At 33.9% G+C, this 15,600-nt stretch overlaps 1 protein-coding gene across 13 annotated transcripts in view; it reads right to left on the reverse strand.

The window, feature by feature from the left end:
* The window catches only part of Ush2a (usherin), a 738,328-nt gene extending 723,491 nt beyond the window's left edge, over positions 1–14,837 (reverse strand). For 9 of the 13 annotated variants that reach the window (XM_078022812.1, XM_078022814.1, XM_078022813.1 and 6 more), the window contains exons 1-3: positions 14,590–14,835; positions 13,283–13,965; positions 10,059–10,224 (exon numbers count right to left, since the gene is read on the reverse strand). In XM_078022812.1, the coding sequence (XP_077878938.1) occupies positions 10,059–10,224; positions 13,283–13,767 (651 nt within the window). In that variant the 5' untranslated portion in view covers positions 13,768–13,965; positions 14,590–14,835. Of the gene's footprint in view, positions 1–10,058; positions 10,225–13,282; positions 13,966–14,589 lie in introns of all 13 variants that reach the window. The other 4 variants (XM_078022820.1, XM_078022821.1, XM_078022822.1 and 1 more) reach the window with 2 other exon arrangements.
* Between the last annotated feature and the right edge of the window lie 763 nt (positions 14,838–15,600).

Below are 15,600 nucleotides of genomic sequence, written 5' to 3' on the forward strand. Positions count from 1 at the left end.
TTGTAGAATTTCCATTACAGAAGTAATTCACTTCTTCAGTTAAATTTATTTGTAGCGTTTTATTTTTGTAGCCACTGTGAATAAAATTGTTTTCAAGATTTCTTTCTCATCATTATTGGTGTATAAAAATGCTACTGGTTTTTGTATGTTGATTTGTATCCTACAATTTTACTAACTTTATTAATTCTAATAGTCTTGGTGAAGTCCAAGAGACTTCTGGACAGCAAAAGAATCAATACAGTGGAAAAAAAAATAACCTACATAATGGGCAAAATTATTCCAGCTGTTTGACCTTTTTTTTAGTATCTAGGATACATAAGAAACTGAAAACTCAAAAAAATAATAAACAGTTCAATTTTAAAATAGGCAAGTGATATGAATAGACACTTCTCAAAAGAAAAAATGGCCAAAAAATTTACAAAAAAATGTTCCACATCAGTAGGGGTCTTGTCAATACAATACTGCATGAGATATAATCTCAAAGCTAAAATGGCATTTACTTAAAAGACAAATTAAAAAATGCTAGGGAGGATACAAATAAAAAGAAATTCTTACACACTATTGGATGAGATGTAAATTAGTACAAACATCATGTAGAATAGTGTGACATTCCAAAAACTAGGAATAAAACTATCATAGGATCCAGGCATCTCACTTCCGGGTATATATCCAAAGGAATTGAAATCAGTGTATTGAAAAGATACCTGTATGGCCATGTTTATTGCAGCACTTTTTATAGTACCCAAGATATGGAATCAACCAAGATGCCCAACAACAAATGACTGAATAAAGAAAATATGGCATTTACGCATAATAAAGTATTATTCAGCCATAGAAAAAAAGAAACCCTAACACTTTTCATCAACATATATGGAAGTGAAAAATGATAAATTAAATAAATCAGGCACCAAAAGGCAAATACTACATGTCCCCTCTAACATGCATATACTGAAGTCAATTTGAATGTACTACAATGATTACTAGAGGCTTAAAAGGGCGGGTCAGGGGAATATGGAGAAGCTGGAGAATAACAGGTATTGAAATAAAGTGAAATAGTGTTCCACAGCACAGTGGAGCAACTATAGTTCATAATGCTCTATTTCATATCTCAGGAAGAACTAGAAGAAAGGAGCCTGATGACTGCAGACACATAGTAATGAGATGGAAATGTCAATGGCACCGATTTAATCAGTACATATTGAAATGTATTGAAACATCATACTACACTCAAAGAGTTATGTGTTAATCAAAAAATTTCCAAATGTTTAAGGAGATGGAAACTCTAATTTGATCATCACATACTGTATACATGTATGAAATTATCACATTATCCTCCATAAATATATGTAATTGAAATGATAATAATAAATACAAAGAACAACTATCTATGCAAGGCCTTTACAGGCTCAGTGCTCTCTAGTTTTCCAAATTTTCTGGTGTCTTGTCCCTCTTTAATATTTATAAAAAACCTCTCCCCACGTATTTTGCAATTCTCTGAGATTGTGGCAAGCATTTTAAGAAATTTAGTTATAATCGTTACCATTCGACTTCCTGTGCACTCCCACAGAATTTGTCCCATCTGTAGTATATTTCTTCCTTTTCTCTCTACGTCATTTTCAACATTGAACCTAACCCCTGAAATTCCCCAAAGTGACAATACCCAGAAATGGTTACATGTAACATTTTTGCCAAATAACTATGATAACATAAGGAGTTCTTTCTCTAGAAAAAAAAAGATATACCACATAATATTATACTTTTATGTTAATATATTAATTATGCACTATAATATAATCTGAACTTTTTGAAAACTTCTACCACAGTGAAATTGTCATGGACTGACCCTGGTCCTCAAGTTCCTGGACGTCTCACCATGATCCTGGGGTTCATCCACAAAATCCTACCCAAGTCACATGCCTTCCACCCATACAGCCCTTTTTTCTTATTTCACTTCCTAGGCTAAAAATAATTTGAGCACTAAACATAAAAAAAAAAATCTAATTACTTTTTTCTGCTTCTAAATCATTTCTTAGGATTATTTCATCCTCAGATCTTTAGAACAAAGAAGGAAATTCTGTATCTAATATGAGCTTATATATTATTTATAAATATCATTTTTTCCACTGCTCTCATTAGATTATTAGAAAAAAATAGTTAATCTATTAAAGCTTTGATTCTTGGATATTATTTCCTTTTTCTTTTTTTTATTTTTAACTGTTCTTTCTTTGCCTTATATAGACATCTGCACTGGTGTCTGGGATATATCCCTTCAATGCATCCAGGACAATATAGTCACGTGGAATACTTTTGAATGTTTCATTTCAGAGAGAGAAATACCAAAGGGAAACACTACGGGAAAATAAAACTATTCAAGTTCATGTTTAAATAAAGTCATATTCTCCATTCCATTACCAAGTGATACATACCATAGGCCAAACCCTGCCCTAGGTTATATGCGCACTGTTCTTTCTTACTTTAGTGGGAATCGTTCATGTATAACTGAAGGCATCAGTTAGCCCTTTGGGCACAAAAATGACTACCCACAAAAAAACGCAAAAATAATCTAAGTCTTATTACACTTGGCTTTTAGGTGAAAATGACATAATATAAATGACAATTCCATTAGATAACAGGTATTAAAAGCACTACCATCAAATTTTAACCATTACAAATTTAACAGTATTACCATAGTGGCATTTTCAGGACAAGAGATTGTTGAAAAACTAACTGGAAATGTGAAAATACTCTTATTTTTATAGCAATTTTCAATTTTAGTCATGTATGTAATAAACACAGACTTTATTTGTACACATTTTCCTTCCATATAGTGTACATTTTATAGCTACTGGCTGAGGATCATTTTCTAGCAGAAATAAATAACTGATGAATTCATGTTTAAATAACAGTTTCTAAATTCAAATGTTCATTTATTCATGGTTTCCTGTATGTCTTGATTGGAAGTATTCCCATAACAAAGGTCTTACCAGACATAAGTTTATGCTGCGAAATATTAGACCAATAACATTCAAACTTGTAAAAGGTAAACATCATAGTGTGACATGTGATGCTCTTTTTATACATATTAGCTCAACAAAATTCTTTTTGTGTATAGGTAGGATATATTGTGTATATAACTAATGACACTAATGGCTATACAGTTTAATAGCAATAAAAAGGTGAGATTAGAAGCAGGAAAAACAAAAACTTGAGTTATCTTTTGGGAGAAAAGCAAAACACTTCATAGCATCTAGGTAAACTTCTAAGCTAGTTTTCTCAAGATTTCACTTTTGTTTCAGTTTTTTCTAGCACACAATATAGTTATTTCTCAGTAACTCGGACTTCTCACTTTTTACTATTTTCATGTCCATATGTTCTTCTGTTCCTCTTCTAGAGGTTTCTATCCTTCATCTTCTTCCAACCAAAATTCTATTTAACCTCCAGAATTCAGTAATATTAAAACTTCTTTACGCATCTTTCCTAACATGTCCTAATTGGAGTTGATAACTTCCTGCCTTGAATTTGGGTTATTTTACTAGATACCTCGTAGTCCATGAAAACAGGAAGTTGGGAAGAAATAATTCTTGGTGCCAACTTCAGCCCAGTAATGACATAATAGTGTGTGGGCATCAGATTGTTTCTAAAGCTTCTCAATAATGCTTTTTCTACAGTGAAGAATTGTGGACATGACCTGAGGTCTAGCTCATACATATAAGATATCAAAAATATGATTCTCTCCTAACATTTCCATTTGGGCAAATGAAACACTATCCATGAAGTTATGCAAGCCAGGAAGCTGGGATTCATCAACAACACTCTTGTCCTCAAATCCCGCATTTCTTCTGTCAAAAAAACCTTTAATTCCTAAACTCCTTACAAAGCTGACTAATTTGCATATGTATTATTGCCTTTGTAACCCATGATATATTTAATTCTCACTTGCCTCATGAGATAACTTCAAATAACTTGTCCCTCACTGAAGCCAAAGAAGTGGTCTTCAGTAAAATTTAAACTGCTTGTGTCATTTATTATCCTTACTTCTCTTCATCTCTAATCTTCTGTCTCATACAAAATATATTTCAATAGAGTCCCAACCCAGCCTCTACTAACAATGGTTCTCATTTCATATCAGAAACCACTTTGCCTGGTGCATTTGACACACATTAGCTTTTTAGTGTCTCACATACAACACGTTTCCACTTACAAAGTAGAATTTTCACAATTTTCCGTGCACATAAGTAATAGTCTTCTCTCACTGCAGGAGTTATAGGTCATGAAATGCTTTATCTACATTTTCTTGACTTGTTCAAATTTATGGTGTAAGCTCAATCAGTCAAATTTATGTTTCCATTTTGTAATGGGTATACTAACATTTTGAGCTACATAATTTTTCTGAATTGCAGTTTTTAACTAAAATATCAAGAATTAAAACCTTGCTTTCTGATTAAATATTGCATTTTAAAGTCACATGCAAAAAAATGCATGCAGAACACCTCTTTCCATAAACAAATAGGAAAAAACGTGTTTTCCTTTTGAAGGTATCAGGGTTGGTTCTATATGACATGGGCCAGGTGGGCAAGGGACTTAAAGGGATATTCTTTCTTTAAGCTACTATAGTCAAATGGGTTATATGAATCAGAAATATTGAGCAGAACTTCATGTAATATTACATCCTGTTATACATTTAAACCACTTGTAGCAATGAAGAATATAGTTGCAAAATGTATTAAATTTAACTATTTGCATACACTGTGTAAATAGGTGAAGTATTAAATATTTATATTATAAATATGTACAAAATATGTACATGCATAAAAATTAGATTTATATTATAAATATTAGAAATCTATCTTTAGTTCTTGTGATGTTTTCTGGATATTTTTGTTTTTGTTCAGAGAATTTTTGGAAACTAATGATTCTATCTTCCCAGTGACCTACATTCATTGCAATTTATTATTTTTAATTTTAGGTCAGAGAATTTTAATAGTGCAAATTTAGGCAGGTAATTTAATTCCCCTCAAACTCAATTTTCTCTTCTCTAGAATAGGGATAATATAAGACAATGCCAAAAAATCATAATTAGCACTTGTAAAGTAAATATGTAAAAGGTTTCTTATAAGTCACATAAATCAGTGATCAATAATGGAAGCTATTATTATTTTTAAATGATCATCATGAAAAACTTAATTCTATCGATCAGATATTAGTTCCAAATAACCCAAAACAATCCAAATAACCTGGGTAATAGATGGCTAGATAGAGAAGCCTTTGCACAAACAATGTTCAATATATACTTGCATGCATACTTACATATATACACACATATAGAGTTAATCATTAAAAGCAATGATGATCATTAAGGGAATAATATGGTTGAGATTCTCTTGGAGTGGAGAAATGGCTGAGGCAGTGTTCCTATGAAAATCCTCAAACACTGAGCTTTCTGAGCTGACAAAGTTCTGTATTATGTATGTTTTATGCTCCTTCTATGAATAGGAACATGGAAACACCCCCTGATTAAATATTGCAATTTAAAGTCACATGCAAAAAAGAAGTAATCTTCTACTAAATGTGCTCATGGGTACATACTAGAGATTCATTGAGAGACTTAGTTTATCTAACAAATGTTGGTTAAATTGCATTTTCTTTTTCTCCAGAACTCTCAGTAGTTTTCCTTCCACAGATTGAATACATAAATCAAAAGAACATACTTCATAAACAAACTATGATTATGAAACTCTTATCCTTCATCTATTGATTCTTGACTTTATTTACACATACTTTTTTCCTTCACTGAATTGCATGAGAACTGCTCTTTTTTTTTCACACTGTTTTAGCTAGAATCTTCTGCAGCTCTTTTACTGTCAATGCTTCAAAGGAAGCCTTCCAAGTAGCATAGAAAATGTGAACAAACCCATTGCTAAATTATTTCCTATGGTTCCATTGTTGAAATATTTCATCAGCTTCAAAAATTATAGTAGTTGATTTACTGCAATTCAGCATAATTTCTAGAAATGACTATACTGATGATTTTTTGATGCTATATGTCCTATATAATGTGTAAAACTATGTAAAAACTCTGACGTTTTACTTTACTTTTTTTGTTGTTGTTGTTCTTTTTTAGATATTCATGTCAGCAGAGTGTATTTTGACATATTATACATACTTGAGTATAACTCCCCATCCTGTACATGATACATGATGTGGAGTTCCACTGTGGTGTATTCATATGTGAACTTAGAAAAGTTATGTCCTATTCATTCTACTGTCCTATTCCCATTTCTTCTCCCTTCCCTTCATTCCTCTTTGTCTAATCCAATGAACTTTTATTCTTCCCTCCCTCATTGCGTGTTAGCAGCTGCACAAAGAGATTCAGGTTTTACTTTTAGAAGATTGGCAACAAAATACATATACACCCAAAGATTTTTTTCCCCTACTAATCCATAACAAAATGCTGAAATAAAATTATTTTACATAGTATAAAACTTTTTAAAAAAGAAAGGTCTCTCAATAACTACAATAGGTGCTGATCCAATATAAAAACTAAAGATTAAAAAAGACTGCTAATATTATCAATATTCCCCACCTGATAATAAAAAGTCTGAATTGATTTTTCCAGTTTTAGTATAAAAATATAACATAAGAAATTTAAGCTTGATATAATTTGAAATAGCCAATATATTAAACTCCAAAGTGAAATTTTAATAGGCAATCATGTCAGATTCAAGTCCCTGAATGAATATTAATTTTAAAACTAATCATTTTCCAACAGGTTTCCACTTCAAAATTCTAGTTTTGAAAAAAAAGTGCTGCTAGATCCATCACTATAAAAATATTGAATATTTTTTGTTTGTTTAGGAAATTAGATCTCTGATGTTCAGTATGTCTGGCTCTTCCTGACATTTTTTCAGCCCAGATATTTATTTAAAACCATTTTTTTATGATTTGGGGGGAATTAGAATTTCATTTTTATTGCTGGGAAGCTGATACTAAGTGAACTACCTAAGGTATAGGATAAGAGTAGACTCATTTAATAATCTTATGTAACCAGGTGTTCATAAATTTAATTCTGATTTCTGGACCATTCCATGAGAAGAGATGTAGTTTCTCATTGGTTTGTTGTATTTTTGTTTGTTTCTAAACACACATGAAAGCACACTATATAAATTCATCAACAACGGTGGTAGGGGGTGGGGAAACATATACACATGTTAAATATGGAATTGCAACTGGACACTTGACAAAATCAGGTCATAATTTACAGGTTCTATCCTACACCTCACGTGACAGAAGTCCGTAATCCCCATATTAAACAGTTTGGAGACATTATATCATAATGCAACCGTAGTTACATTTTATTTTAAAACTTTTTTCTGAAAATGATCTTTCAACTATGTAATAAAAGAATAACAAGTTGCATTTGTCTCTATCCTGCCCATAAAAACCAATCCCAGATTGTTTTTATAGAAATACTAGGTGGCATGGGAAAGCAGAGAAAAGCAGGAACCTGATCATTAATTACGGCAGCTGGCTCTGTCATTCACTATCTCAGCAACTTTCCACATTCCAATTACTTGTGCATCATGGAACACTTCTCTTTTTCATGTGGGCCCTCATTTTGTTCACCTAATAAAATCATCTCATTACAAAAATGGCAAATTGAGTCAAGTGAATTTCTTGAAACTACAGAGTAGTATTACTTGAATTTTTTCCCAATTACTAATCTCTATTCCTCTTACTACTTCTTACATCTACTTTCAAGAACATTCCTTATTAAATAATAAGGAATAATATGTAATATGGATTCTTATAATTTTCATAATATCTCAGATGCACTCAGAGTGGTGCCAATGTAAAGGAACCCTATGCCAATTTCCAGTTTAAATAATTATTCCTTAGTTTTCATATGAACTAACCCAGAGTCTTGATGTTGGGTACCCCTAAAATATTCAATAAAGTATCAGATGAATAAATGATGGATCTGAATGTCCTTTCTAAAGTTTTACAATTGATTAGTTCTGAAATTTTAATACACAATATAGAATGGTTTAAAAACTATGCAAAAATAAGTACAAATTGGAAAGGATGTTTTCTCAAACTGTTATGAAATAATGTAGGCTCATTAAATCATAAGTACTTTAACCTTTTCTTCAAAGAAGGGGAAGATTTTAAATTTATAAAGAAATTTTTTGCCTAAACTGGGGAATGAGTCATATTTGACTTGTATTGAAATGATAATGCAGATTTCAATAGGCATTCTAAGAGCATTTTACTCTCAGGAGAGGAATTCAGCCATGGGTACCTCTTTGCATTTAGATTTTAAACTTTCTTTGCAAGGCTTTTAATGTAATACTGCCTGCCAAAATCAGACACAGTTTCATACATAAAGCAAACAGAGACAATTAAAAAGGAGTTTTTTAATCATTGTTGATACAAATCTATGCAACAAACATCTTTTTGGCATCTTTGGGGGCAAGGGGGTGCTGGGGATTGAATTCAGGGCACTCAACCACCCCTCAAGGTCTCATTGAGTTGCTTAGGGCCTCACTTTTGCTTAGGCTGGCTTTGAACTTGCAATCCTCCTGCCTCAGCCTCCTGAGCCACTGGGATAACAGGCATGTGCCATTGAGCTCTGATCTTTTGGGCATCTTTGCATAATTCCTCTCTTTTGCAGTTTTTTATTTCCATATTTTTAACATTAAATCATGATTCTGTTGTCAATGTTGTCATTGCATGTCAATTCAATGAATGGACAACTTCAGGATATAGATAAGCAAAATATACAATGGGTGCTCTGTTTGTTAACCCTTGAACAACTGGGAGGTGGACCTAAAACTCACGTGCTATAGGCAGGACTAATGTCAGACATGATCTACCCTTTGTGTGTCTTTTCCATCCTGTTGGCATATAAATGCTGCTTCCTGCCAACTGTGTATACTCAACTCATATCCTCACTAAATTCTCTAAGGACCATGCTGACTGAATAATACTTTGCCTAAGGCTTCTTAAACTCAATTATAGTTACCTTTCTGCATTTATTTTACATGTTCTTCCTAAATATTTTAATGTACTGTTATGCGGATACATAGAAGATTTTCAATATAATCAGGCAAAACAAAGATGTGTGCAAAGTGTATTTAAACAGTAAAGAATGATATCTATGTTGAACTAATACTTAAAAGTCAAATAATAATGCCCACAACCTTCTGGGGAAGTCTTCTCACTCTCTGATTCAAGGCAAACATCCATATAAAAAAATTCAGAAATAAATTTCATAAAATTAAGTAGGTTGCAAAAGTCCTCTAATGTAAGTGGGGTGCTCATGGACCAGTGGGTGGGTGCCAGCAGAATAATGTACTACGAACTGGTATACAAAAATCTCTAGTTTAAAAGGCAAAGGGGCTTTGGCAATATTAAGCCACTCGAGTACCCTGAAGAAACAAATAGAAATATGGTGCCTCTATTCCAGAGACTGTAAATACCAGACACCTCACAGCTCTCTCAGCCTTTAACAGTTTTTAAGGCTCATACAAACTGTGGTTGACAACTAAAATAATAATATAACACCTTCTGAGTGCCTCAAGTGTAAAGTTCATTTGTTCTAAGGTCACCATTTTAATGTAGCAGCCAAATTTTATTCACATCATCAGATGCTATCTGAGAAAGACAGCTGCAAGAATCAGGCAAAGGCTTGAACACTGACATGACTAATAAAATTAATACAGGATGCCAAGAGTTCTTACATGTTTTTCAGCAAAATAAAATATACTAACCAAACCAAGCAAAATTTACTGAATATATTATTACCATAAAGAAGATTGTCCTTAAGCTTCTGGGGAAGATTTGATAGCAGGGTTTTGTTTTGTTTTGTTTTCAGGGGCAGTGAGGTCTGCTAGTTTATCAAGAGGATATCATTAGGTCATTGAAATATTTTTTTTCCTTTGGTTGTCATTTACACATACCTGAAATCTAAAAGATGATTGCTCTTGATTCTGTGAGTGAAAAAGAAAAGAGAGATCCTTGTGTTTAACCAAATGTTAAATGTTTTTTATTTAACTCACCTGCACACTAAGATGAATCCATTGCTTCAAAAGAATTCTCCCCAGTGTCATTACTTTTATTGGAGGCTGCAAACCACTTACTGTGCGATAATAAAACATGGTCTCTTTCCTGGATATTGTAAGTTTGAACACAATCTGCCCATCCCCCGTCTTTTCTATAACGCACCTTAGGAAGCAACCAGAAAAGAGAGAAAAGGTCAGCCTCTAACCAAAAAGACAGGCATTGTGCAGTTAGGGTGATATTAATGTGACCCCAAATTCCATTCAAAATGGTACACTATGAATGAGTGCCTGTATGGCATTATATTCAAAGCAAGTTTTATTCCAATGAAGAAGCCATTTTATTTCAAGAAAAAAATACTATTCTTATTTACAATATATTCCCCAGAGCCTCAACACCCTTCATTAGAGATTCATGATGGAAACTAAAGTGGTTGAATCATTCTGCAAAACTAACATTTAGCCTATTGGCTCATTAGTTCCTCTGCTATTTCTTTTATAGGAAGTGGTACAACATACTACATCCCACTTGGGTATTGAGTCACCAGTGCAAATCTTTTTTTTTCTTTTTTTTAAATGTAAAGAGAATTCAGTGTCCAAGAAAAGCTTGAAATTGTTAGCCCTGAAGTCAGAATCGCTCTATTTAATTCCCATGATGAAATGGAAAATGGACAGCTATAGTCTCTACTTACCCCATCATCAACTGGCCAGAAGCCAAAGCCAGTTCCTGTAACATGTCTGACTACCTCTCCATGACATACAGCCCAACTGAGGCATTCAGAGAATATTAATGTTTTTGGGTGAATGGCCAATATTATAAGACTACAGTAAAATTTTTTAATAGAAGAAGTTTTGGAAAATGTCTAGCTATTGCGTTACACTAATTACCAAATTATTTATAAAAGTCACTTCTATACTCATATGCAGTGACACGGCTCTGAAATTCTGAGTCTCTTTCTTCATCTGACTATTGCCTACTCAGCCTCAGCATCTTTACAATTATGCCTCATCCTGGAACCCTCTTCCTCTGTTCAAGGTCATATAAGGGTTCTCTCTTTGTGTTCATTTAACTCGCTGTGCTAAGTAAAGGCAAGAACCCATTTACGTTCTCCATTAGATCACTAGTATCCTAGGGGTAGAAGCATGCCTGGTATACTTGGTATACCTCAAAAAGTGATCAATTCTATAGGCATCCAAGAGGCAAGGTGATATTGGACCAACCAAGAATTACTTTTAAGGATGTTTTAAAACTTTCCTTAAAGGGTTCATCTTTTACAAATCATATCTTCTCATCTGCATCTATTTTTTTTGGAAAGTTGGGAGATAACAAGATTGGAGAAGACTAATAGTCACTTTTACTGACACTAATAATTCAGCTTTGGTAATAAATATATGAGAGCAAGTACATTTTTAGTTTGGGCAAATAATTTTAGTGGACATAAAGGTTTTACATAAATCCTGCACATTTTTTTCAACTCTTTGATAGCTGGATACTTCTAATTCTCTGGAATGCAAGAGTGTCTCTGTATCCCTTGCCTCCAGGTCTTAAACAATCTAAGAAGAATTTGCCTCTGTTCATTTTTCTTGAGTTTAAATCTACAAGTGAGAATTTGATCATTACTCAAGAATGTATTTGCCAAATGCAGACTTATTTCCCCAAGCTTACTGAAAATGCATTTCTTAATATGTTATTGATTATCTTCCTTGCTATTTTGTTTGCTTGTAAACATACTAGCTTTGGTAGATAATAAATGTGAGAGGAAGGCAGGTAGCAAAATATTTAGGAACTGGATTTATTCTGCTCCTGGATAAACAATAATTGGATAATCCATGTTTTGTTTGTTTTACTTATCTAGTGCAAACACCCCGAAATTCCCCCAATTCCCACTGGTATTTTAGTTTTGAGAATGAAAACGACCTTGATAAAAGCAAGAAACTCTCAAAACCATAAACCATGCTACCACCTCTACAAATACACGTCTCATTTATATTAAACAATGCCAATAGAAGATAGATCTGGTAAAGATATGTCCATTTAAGCTTAGAAAAATTATTTTATCCTAGCCCTATTTATTCAAGGGAGCACATTTTAAGACTGTGGATGCTAGTTACATAAATAGAGTATCTCGGATTTACTGCAATTTCCAATAATACGAAAGCAAGATTTTCTTCTAGGGGAGCTATAGAAATAAGGATAATGATTTGTGATTGTTTCCTCTGCAAATTTAAAACAAAATGAAAACTGCAAACTTTCATTTGACAAATTAAAACTAAACACTCAAGACATTAAGTTATATTTGCTTATGAAACTATAAGACTTTCCTGGTTTCTTTCCCAAGTTTTTAGATTCAGCCAATACTTTCACACAAAGTAAGGGTAAAAAAAGTCTTAGAACTATCCCACTTATTAAAAGTACCTTGGTTCTATTTAAGATAAACATCACTTATCAATTGAGAAAAGACTATAGAATGAAAAACAGGTGATTAAATAAACTTACAAAAGATAGTAGTAAAGAAGTCTGTCTGAAACTTCTTTTGAAAGCATTGCTGCTGCAATGAATAGCTTTTACAATCTCTCACACTTACCTAGAAATTTTTTTTAACTAATTGGAAAATGAAAACAGCATGAAGTCAAAGGCCAAAAGCTATATCTGTTCAGAGATGAAGCATTATTCCTATCTTCAACTCATATTACTGAACATCCTTGAGTCAAACACCCTTCTTAGGAAAATAAGAATGAATAAAATAATCCTAAGCCCTCAGAATGCTGCTATCTGCCTGATAAAAATTTCATAGCCTACTAGGCACACTTCATTTATATAAATTAGACCAGGACTTAAAAATATATCAATTATTTGTAGTGGCCATGCCTTAAAACTCATGCTGAGCCTCACAAAGCCTCCAAAGGCTAAGACCAAAGGTATAGCTAACCTGCCCAGAAATAAGTGATTCAAGTATAAAAATGCCTACCTGCCTACCTTGAAACTATTTTAACACATTTTTTTTCATAGTCCACTTCATCCACAGAATAGAGAACATAATTTAGAAACAAAAAAAATATCTGGACTTTAAACTAGGAATAGAGATTAATATAGTAGTTTTCCTTCAGTCATGTGAATCCCATGGTGTTAGTCTTCATTTCTAGTCTGGACTGTAGGTTGCAATCATTTCCACTACTACTGATTTTGCAGGGTCCTAGGAAATGGAAAACACACTACTACTTACATTACACCTTCCCGCTCAGGTTTCAGCCACACAGTGAAGGTAAATGCTTCCACCAGCCTCGGAGAAGGAGGAAAAGAAGAGCAATTCTTGTGATTTCCAAAAATAAAACTTGTAGAGTTGCTCTGGGAGTGAGGATGCAGATCATTCTTGTCTGGGATGAGACAGCTCCTGAGGCCTGCTGAGAACAGGGCAGTATACGTAGGGGAGGAAGATCGGTAGGGGCAACCCTGTGTGCAAAACCGCTGGGTGCAGGACTGAATACTCTCAACATCCACAGAGCTGTGACAGAAAGTGCTTCGGTGTGGGAGTCCACACTCTGCTTGGGTTGGCAGAAGTGAAACCTTCTTGAAAGCTCCTACATTCTCCAGCCTTGGGAAAAGACCCCGGGAGTCAGCCAACGATACTGAAGCAAAATAGGTAAAGATCAATGTTTCAATAACCTGAAACAAGATACCAAAGCCTAATGAAAGAGCCAGGCAATTCATGTTTACAAAAAAGCATTCTTCTCTTGAGAAGGCATTCCTAAATAAATAATCAGGCCCGCTCCGCTTGCCAGCGACACTTTGAAGCAGGTTCCTTTAAGTAATGTTGAGATACTCCTCCATCTTGGGCAAATGGCAGGCACGTTAGATAAAACTAAAGATGTTCTTAGTGGTGGCCAAGACATGAAGAGGAGCTGGTGTCTAGGAATCAAAAACAGAGCATGTCAAGTGTAATCTGCTGAGTCTTTAAAACTTTTATGTCATCCTAAGCATAACGATTTTGAATCCCTGGTGGGAAACTCTGAACTTCTTCAAAAATATTTTTGAATCACTTTGCACAGAATAAAATAGTTATTCCTTTGATAAATATCTAGATTTTATTGAATAAATCAGGGACTTCAAAAGTCCACAGGACAACCAGTTTGTTTATTTCTATGCAATCATTAATAATATATTTGAACATATTGCAACTTTAGGTTGTTACTCCACCCCGGGGCATTAGCACTGTCTACTGTATTTAACGAGGTAAAGAATTGTATAGATTTTCTTTACACATGCACCGTATGTTGTAATCCAGAGCTAACTTGCAGATGCCCAAAATAAAGCTAGCAAAGCAGTTTGGGCCTTTCCCCTTATCCCAGCATGTGCAGCAACTTTAAGCTTACAGTAAAGCTGATTAGAAATCTAACACCATCTGTCTGTCCTATGCCTTAATATTTAGCAAACATTTGTGTTAGTGTTCCCTCATATGACTACATATTTGTAGGTTAAATATGGATTCCTAATACTGTGTAAGTAATTGTATTGATAAATAAGCTGAGTTACCATTTCTTTATTGCATTTCAACCAGTCCACTGAATGTGACAAATGGCTCTTCAACAAGACCACGGTCCCTCGTTGCCTGGCAACACCACCGTAAACCAGGTTGCTCTTAGGAAATAGGCCACAGCAGCAGGAATGCTGGAAGGAAGACTTGGGTGCCCAGGTAAAGTATTCTGCACAGCAAACACTTGGTTACCTGAAAGTCGTCTCTTTGGTGGCCTGTCAGGAACTGAGCTCCCCCAGGCTTTCAACTGGTAACTTCAAGCAGGGGGAGGGACCAGGATGGTATCGTGCATGCATAATTTTAAAGTAGCAGCACACCTTATCCTATAATCCCCCTATGGCTCCTTCTCTCTTCTGTTTTCATACACCTCATCCATTTAATTCTTTAATCAAAATGATGTATCCCATCAGAAACATCAATTTCCCATGCTCTTTCTTTTAGGGGATACAAATCAAATGAGATCCTAAACTCTATATTAATGCTCTAAAAGTTTAGTCCATTGAAGAAAGTTTTTCCTGACAACTCTGTCACTGTTGTTATTATATCTTTTACCCCAGGATACCCTCTTCTGAATACACAAACTTCTTGAGATTATGAGGAACATCTGATATTATCTCTAACTGTTGAGTTTGGAAAACAGGGATTTTCATTAACTGCAGAAGCAATGAGATTGCTGAATTTAGCTGCCTAATTGCATTGGAATATGTATGTATTTATCCACTCATGGTTGTGGTCAGTTCTGCCCCCTAGGGTATCTCATTTTAGATGAGAAATGTTCTAATTCAACAAATATTTCTACCCTTCTATTTGGATCTTTAAAATTGAAAACATGCTAAGGAAACAACTAGCCAATTGTTCAGAGAACTTGTTCTCTGTGAATTACTATATTTACAGCTAAACATATTATTAAATATAATAACTTATAGAGAACAAAGCCACAATATTAGAAATAAGAAATGTTCCTATGGTGTTTCTTGTTAGGCCTTCAGAAACAAACCAAATCATCTTCT

The sequence above is a fragment of the Ictidomys tridecemlineatus genome, chromosome 10, assembly GCF_052094955.1.
Source record: "Ictidomys tridecemlineatus isolate mIctTri1 chromosome 10, mIctTri1.hap1, whole genome shotgun sequence".
Lineage (NCBI taxonomy): Eukaryota > Metazoa > Chordata > Mammalia > Rodentia > Sciuridae > Ictidomys > Ictidomys tridecemlineatus.